We start from the raw sequence: 8,273 nt of genomic DNA on the forward strand, positions 1-8,273 counted from the left end.
TGTGCATCGAGTCTAATGTGTTTTTCAAAGCGATTAAAACATCTTTATATGTTTTGGTGACCTGTATACACACAGGAAACTGATTGTAAGTACGTTGAATAGATTCGGTCCATAAAGAGGTAGAACTAGAGCAGTGGTCGATCAACCAACGTAGCAATAATAGCCTTTTTATTACAATTCGGTAAAAAAAAACCTTAAGATCCGTAATGCACGTGAATATGAGACACGGGGGGTCCTTGATACAGAGCGCCACGAAGCGGTCCTCAAAGAAGCCGCAGGCAGCTCCAGAGCCGCAGGTTGCTGACCCATGAACGAGAGGAAACCTCCTCTGATCTGTTATGATGTGGGGCGATGGGGTTGTAGATACGTGATGATACAAAATACATTTCACATAAATTCACCTGCGGACCATGTTATCTGAACCTCGGCATCCCGGGGGTTGCCCTGCAACACCTCGCACGTGTGTCAATTTAGCGCGTGGGTTTTCGCAACCACTCGTTACCGAAGTGTGATCGCTCTGATTATTATGGCGTGTGTTTAACACACCTTTCGAGCTTTCGCCACGCACGACTGCGGGCATCCAGAAGATGCTGAAGAGAACACATGCTCAACATGCAGACTAACCCAAACGAACACACGTGGTCCACGTGGATTCACACGGGTGTGTCGTGATTCGGAGTGACCCAAAAATAAACGTTTAAATGTTTTATTTATAAATGGTCAAGTTTTACAGTGACCATGTCCATGTTGCTGGCAATGAACGGAGAGTTGTCACGCCTTTAGCTCGTGAGTCCCATGGTGTTTTGGAGCCGGTGGTCTCTGAAGATCCCATCGTAGTGCGAGACTTGTGTGAACATACACCAGGAAGTGTTGGGCTTCTGACTGGCTATTTGAAGTTGTATTCAGAAGGAAATTTTAAATTTCATTTTAGGAACATTTTCAGCCATGGAAGGAGCCCTATCTTTGTGGAGAGTGAGTGAGCTTTGAACTTCTCACAATTAAATTAGAAGGGGTCGATAGCACTCACTTTTTAATGTGGCGATTGCTCTTTGTTTAGGGTCTGTGGTGAAGTGCACTTAGCCATAAACTTAAACCGATTGTAAAAACATTTCTTTTATCATATCTAAAAGCAATGACATCCCTAGATACTTAACTAAAAGTGCATCACGGGGGCAACATGGAGGGAATTTATATTTTAAGAGAGGTTTGATTCAAATCACTTTATAGATAGGGGACAGTGAGGAAGGTCTTGAGCCTGAACTTGAACAGGGTCATGGAGTTGGCAGCACGGATGTCTTGGGGGGGGGGGGGGGGGAGGATGGTTTTCCAGATCGTAGGGGAGGCATTGTGTCAGGTGCAACCTTAATTTACGTGGAGGTTGAGGGTTTTGCCAGAAGGCATTGGTTGCTTGAGTGGAGAGCACATGGCAGTTATGTAGGGAAGTAGAGTGAGACGTGAAGGGGGATGGAGGGGGGTAGGGGGGAGTCCATGGACGATCTTGAAGATTGGTGAGAAAGATCGTGTAGTGTGAACTCAAGCTCAGATTGGGGCTCAAATAGAGAGATCTGAGGCCTGCGGTGTTGTGGCTTTGTTTACAGTGAAACTTTGCATGCACAGGACAGACGTATTTTGGGGGTGATCTGGATTAATTGGAAGTTTGACGGTTAGGGATTTGGGGAATCCATCGAGGAGCGAGTTGAAGGAGTCAAGACAAGAGGCGGCAATGCAAATGCAGCAAGGAAATGGCGGGTGCTGGAAATGTTTCTGAAGTCGGGACACGAATTCACGACCAAATTGTGAAATATAAAGTGATTTTTTTGCGGGTCTTCAGATGAACTGAACAAAAATCCCAATTAATCCCCTGGTCCCTGTAGATCGTATTATTTGTAGTTAAGCAGAAAAATAGTACTACTTTACAGTTGAAGGAATAGTGTATACTCGCAATATGCTTCGGGCTCCAAAAAAAAATCACAGTTTAACATTTTATTTTTCGCCTTCTGAAATCCCAAGCAAGAGGACGGCAACAACGAGGAGAGTGTCCTTGGAGCAGTCACGTTCCGTCCAGACCGACGAGCCGAGACGCAGCACCTGAGGTCCGTTCTGTGGGACCTGGCGAGGGACAAACTCCGGCCAGAGGAGTGGCAGCAGCTTGCCACACATTGGAAATTTACGGAGGCACAGATTCAGGCCATCCAGCAGCAGTGGGAAGGTGAGGGCCTACTACATACAGCGCTGTGTCAGTCTGATAATCTTTCAATGGCAATGCATCACTAAGTCTCAAGGATCAGAACATAAATTTTTGCAATAGTCATGTAACTTAAAAAGAAAATCTGATTTCAGATGGCAGGGAAAATGAAGGTGGTCATGTTTTTACAAAAATAATGACGCATGAAAAACTTTACTTGCAGCAGAGTAATAGTGTCCATGTGCTCCCACTCTCACTGCTGTTGCATTCTATCTCCTCCCTCTCTTTCTCATAATAGTCTATCAGTACTACTCCACTGCTGAATAGCAAGTCACACCTCACGATTCAAGTCAGAATTGACACCACAACCCTTGCATTCTCCTGTTGGCCTGCAGATTTTGGGGAGTGGATTTGCATCTCTATGCCCAGGGAACATCCCTTTGGCATGCGACCAGGGCAAAGCAAGAATGTGCCCCCTTGTTATGCATTCTAATACTCGACCACATTCGCCACACAACTTGGCTGGGGTGGGCGTCCCCACACTCTACCTTACCACACGGGAACTGCTGATCGACCTTGGTGTCCCTATTCATGCTGCTGGGTTGACGGCGGCAGACATTGAATAAACTTGCCCTTTGTTTCACCAGCTGCACCGGACTGCAAGTCTGGTGCAGCTGCTAACCTTTACACCAAGGGCAGCATTCCTTGTTAACAGCCTGCTTGGTGTACATCTAACCATTGTTCATAGGATACCTCTGATACTGTGCACCGTGCCTGCGGGCTTGGTAGGAAAAAAGACCTACAAGGAGCATGCCCACCGCATGCTGCTGGTGTGGCTGCATGGAGTGCTGGAGTTCAACGAGAACCCAATCAAGGCTCTGTACGAGGGGCTGGTTGGCATTGGGCGCAGGGACCTGGCAGGTATGACACCCACGCACGCAGGAACCCACCCAGAATTACAGACGATGTTTAAAAATGAGCAGCGCAGATAATTAATTCATAATAGGTATTTTGGGTTAGATTGTGCAAATATAAATGTCGTTAAACCCACCACCACCCGACACACATATTTACGCGATCTAACCAAAAAAACCTCAATGGATAATATCGTTCGCGAAAGCCTAAGTGTTAAACATATAAGTGATTTCATAACTTGACACCGAATCGATTTTTTTCATAGCGGACGTGATCGTCGAGCTGAAATAAGGTCGTGAAACCCTCTTCCAGCTGAGATAGCCAAACAAGGAGATTGTCACGTGTACAAGTGTTATATACGACAATTATTACTGTTTTCACTCAACAATAATTTGAATTCTCATCGCAAAATTTTGCATTTAGAAACGTTTACCCTTAAATAACCTTGATTGCATCCGATCACATCATGTCTCACAGCTCAGCAAGTTTCAACCTACTTAGCATTCAGAAGGAAGCCTGCCTGGGAACATTTGGTATTGTAGGTTTGGGCTGCAAATGGCCAGAAGATGGCAGTACAGAAATGAATTATTAATTCTATCTGTGCAGCTTAGCTTCTTACCCTCCTAGAGGCATGGTTCTTTTTTTTGATACACCAGATTTATCGTCATAAAATCAAAAACATGGAATTAACCAATCATCCCAATGCAAGACTCCTGAAAATGCCGAGTCTCAGCGAAGCTTTCCTCATTAATATGATCAATCCTGGCTGTAGTGGCACTGCACGATGAACCCGGAGACCAGTTTGATTCCGGTCAGAATCAGAATATGTATTTAGACTGGAGGAATCAAATGAGCTATGACGCTTTTTCACAGATCTCCAGTCGGTAACATCAGTGGCATATGTATATCGTAATTTAATCCTGGACCCATTGCTTTCAACAACCTGCCCTGACCAGCATGGTGAAACATAGTCAAGCTCTCATAACCAACGTGGCATCAAGTAGCGCATTGACATAGACCTGTTAATTCATAGTTGCTACACTATGCTTCTTATACCTGGCCCGTTACAGCGATAACTGGCATACAGAGTAAATGTGTATTTGTTTTCTTTTCAGATTTAATGAGGAGAAAGGCACATGAAGAACATGTGGCAGGAAAGAAGTGTACAGTGTCGTGACATTTGCATCGTCGTTCAGCGGAAAGACAATGAAGGCCACGCCTACTGAGAAATAATAAACACGCAACAGATTATGTATTTTCATAAATGCCTAATAACAATATTGCATTGTTTACTTCAATATTTACAAGAAACGCATACTTGTAGAATGCACCAAAGTGCATTAGCATTGTACATTGGAACTGGCGAGTAGGCATTTTATTAATTACATGCAATGCAATTGCCTGTGTATCTGACCGGATATTGCAGTGAGGGATTACATAACTTTTATATTGCTCTAGTTTCTCCTAGACTTGTTTTCATATATAGAGCATAACTTTTATTCAGTGGAAGCGCAGGTCAGGATGAGAAGTTTCAACCAGATTGGTGAAACCAACGTTTAGTTACTTGTTCATGTTTACATGTTGAACTTCTTGCGCGCACCGTACTTAGGCAACCGTGCTAATCGGAGATACATGACACCAATATGGGACCTTTGTCCAAGAATCAAAGTATGAAAATATACGAATAGGTTTTACTTTTATTTTGCAAGGAATAAAGCCTGCGTTTACCACAAGTACTCGTGGTGAACATGCAAACAGACTAGACCCTAAAGAAGGCTGTCTCTGGTGTAGGCCAATTAGTTTCAAAGACAATATATATAATTATCAGAGCATGTTTGTTTGCATGTTCACCACAAGCACGTGTGGTTAATGCAGACTTGATTCCTCGCAAAAGGTTTCTATTTAGTGTTTGAACATCTTAACGCCTGTTTTATTACCAACGTGTAAAACCTATTCTTATTTTTATACATGACACGTCTGCATTTTATGCAGTATATACATAACGATATCTATATTTTGGATTATTTACATTTCTGTAGTATAATTTTTTTTAAACAAATATTGTATAAGGCTCCATCTTTGGCCTATTGCATTTCTCCATCTATCATCTTCCATAAAGCTGAGAACTATTGAAGATGCAATGCACATCTTTGTGTTGTCAAATCTTTTTTCCAGCCTATATTTTTTTCTGTTGGTATGGATGTTCAAAATTTACAGAATTGATTTATTGCCTTAAGGCAAACTCATGGGTTCCCATTGTGTAAAGTTGATCTAAACTACAAAAGGGCCACATATGCGGTGATGTTGAGCTGGTGGCCTTCATACGACTGAGGGCTTTTGTACATCTAATGCACACCTTTGTGTTGCTACGTCTACCTCGCTTTTGGCAAAAGTTTGGCTTTACATAGACATTGGCTACACTGAATCCAGGTCATCTTTCAATCTTCCTTGTGTTCGTCTGGAAAAGTTGAAACTGCCTAAATGAACACTTAAGTCATCCTCACTCGCAAAGCGAGCCCTCAATATATAGGGGTATTTGTATACTTGTGTGTACTATACTGGAAATGTCATCAATATGCGGTTTCTGAAGCTACGGATGCTGCTGCTCAAAATTTTTTTGAAGGTATTACTGATGACATTGGTGATGGTCGTGGAGATGGGATTCGGGTGTGTAGTTGTGCCAATATTCACTGCACCAGGCATCAATTTCATTTAGCGTTAACCTAATGCTCAGAACAGGTACTAATTCCCAGCCACATCTAACACAAGTAGGAGGTGAAATTGTATTTATTCCTGGGCCTCCCCGAAGGTCAAGTCAGAATTAAATCAGTGCCTGGTGCAGTGTCTCCTGGAGAGACAAAGGCAACCTGGTGGAGTAGTGGCCACACTACACCTGGTTAGTGATCAGAGATGTAACTCACAAACCGGCTGGGCTGTGAGATAACCATGTGACAGTACAACACAGAACTTTGTGTCAGTTATTATGGTTTCTTCCTGCATCGTTTGCATTGTTATTCTGGTTTATTCCTGCATATTTTGCATTATATTCATATTCAATACCGTCACCAACAGCAACAGAAAACACAATAACATAATTATAAAAGATTTTTATTTTTATAGAATCATCCTTGTTTCCATCTCTTTCATATTCGTCATTTGATTTAAGTGCCTATGCCTCCACACCTTTTTGACAAACAAAATAGTACTCAGGTTTTTTCAGAAATTCTGTAAAATAAGTTCTCAACTGGAGGAGGAAAAACTGGCACATCAGTGGGGTGGAATGGGCCACCAAGCCCTCTTGGGCACTGTCGGTACAATCCACACTCGCAAAGCCTGACAGATGAGATTCCACACGATGGGCCACCGTAACCGCACTACGAACCATTCCTTAATTAGCAACACGAGTCCTTGTTGGTGTGGAATCAGACCCTGCTGAATTTCAGACTGAAATATATTTGTGTTAAATGTCCACAAATATTACTGCAAGCAAAATGATTGTTCATTGAAGCCGCATTATCTAATTTCAGCCTTATACTTGGTGGCTCATAATGGCATGGCCCAGTTTTCAGTTAACGAATTCTTGCAACCACTCAGACATTTGTAGAATTATCAGTGACCTGTTAGAAATTCCATAACATTGTAATATATGCAAAATTAGGCTATTCTGTACCTGTCTCTTTTATAAATGAAAGCCCAGAAAATAGATTCCAACTGCACAATACCTACCACAATTTCCTTCATGAGCTTTCAAAAAACTTTATTAAAAGTAATTTCCAGTCAATATAAACACAGTTTGGGAAACACACGTAAAAATATATAGGGCAACAAGCATTCTGGGATTAATAGCATAGAGCTCAGGAGAGCAGCCTGAGCAAGTTACAAGACAAATACGGTGCTATTTTCACGCAAGTATAAACTTATTGGAATGGACACTAACTGTATGGTAATGTCGATCAGTTTAAGACATGGATCATGTTACACGTGAAAATATTTATTGTGCCCAACCGATTAAAGTTTTTTTACTTCCATTAAAATGTGATAAGTGCAGAGGTGGCCGAGTGGCTAAGATGTCAGTGCTGAGCTACGAATGCTGAGGTTGGACAAATCCAGACAGCTGCCTGTGATTCAATTGGTTCAAGTGTAGTGAGTTGATTGTTTTATCCCAGTCACTGACTGCACAAAAGGCCATCACATAAAAATTGGTCATGTACTTCATTTGGCAACATTCCAGCCTTGAATTCAAATAAGGTATGTGCGACGTGTAACATACTTTGCTTTCATATGCAGTGCAAGTGAGAAGTGCTGCCCTCTACTGGCTGTGGACCGGAGGTCACTTGAAATTATTTCAGAAGTAGAGCTGTGATATCCACTTCCGTGCACTGTTTGGCAATACTAGAAGTTTTACTGCTCTGGGAGGGATCGGAATTTATACTGTCTACCAACACGTTGTGATAGCACAATCAAGATACATATGGGGGAAATGACAAAAACAAAGTTGTGGAAGTAGACATTTTGTGATAAAATATTGAAGTATCACATTACTGGAGTAAAAAGACCAAATACAGTTTCCTCATCACTGTTTTGCCATGTTGGTATAAGTGCCTTAAAATATATTTTACAGTACATGCTTCCACTGAATTTTTGTGATAAAGATAATGATCAATGTTACAAGTTAAATTGATTTAAACTGGAAAAGGTTAACCTGGATTAGCAGTTATATTTACATGGTTATTTAAAAAGTAACGTGGATAATTTGTGCATTTGAAAGAAAAGTAACACAGAAATTAAAATATTTCATCTTACCTTTAAATATGGAAAATGTGCAAATGTCTTTGAAAGAATAATTTTGTTTTATAAAAAACAATTACATTATGTTCTTAAACAGAATTCATTCCATCAAAAGGATTGAGTACTGTAAATGAATTAAATAAAAACGGCACAATCACTGAAACATGTCAGATTTCACATTTAAAATGTCAAATCTTACATAAAATCTTAAGTATTTAACTTTAAGATGACCGCTTTGCCAGTAAATCCTGTAAAAGTTTACGTCACAATCTTACACATTACAAGCTGGCATGGTCATTACATTAGTTGTTCTCCTATAAAAGTTAACAAGAAATGGTAAAATCTCGGAATTAAATACAGTAAAAAACACGATTTAAAAAAACAT

The 8,273-nt window shown here is 41.1% G+C and overlaps 1 protein-coding gene across 1 annotated transcript in view; it reads left to right on the forward strand.

The window, feature by feature from the left end:
- The window catches only part of LOC133346427 (ankyrin repeat and death domain-containing protein 1A-like), a 43,665-nt gene extending 37,428 nt beyond the window's left edge, over positions 1-6,237 (forward strand). Inside the window, exons 13-15 of the mRNA XM_061557991.1 lie at positions 2,011-2,209; positions 2,975-3,106; positions 4,216-6,237. Of these exons, the coding sequence (XP_061413975.1) occupies positions 2,011-2,209; positions 2,975-3,106; positions 4,216-4,277 (393 nt within the window). The 3' untranslated portion in view covers positions 4,278-6,237. The remainder of the gene's footprint in view (positions 1-2,010; positions 2,210-2,974; positions 3,107-4,215) is intronic.
- The last annotated feature ends 2,036 nt before the right edge of the window (positions 6,238-8,273 follow it).

The sequence above is a fragment of the Lethenteron reissneri genome, chromosome 24 (genome assembly GCF_015708825.2).
Source record: "Lethenteron reissneri isolate LAM-NWPU_2019-01 chromosome 24, ASM1570882v1, whole genome shotgun sequence".
NCBI classification, from domain to species: Eukaryota; Metazoa; Chordata; class Hyperoartia; order Petromyzontiformes; family Petromyzontidae; genus Lethenteron; species Lethenteron reissneri.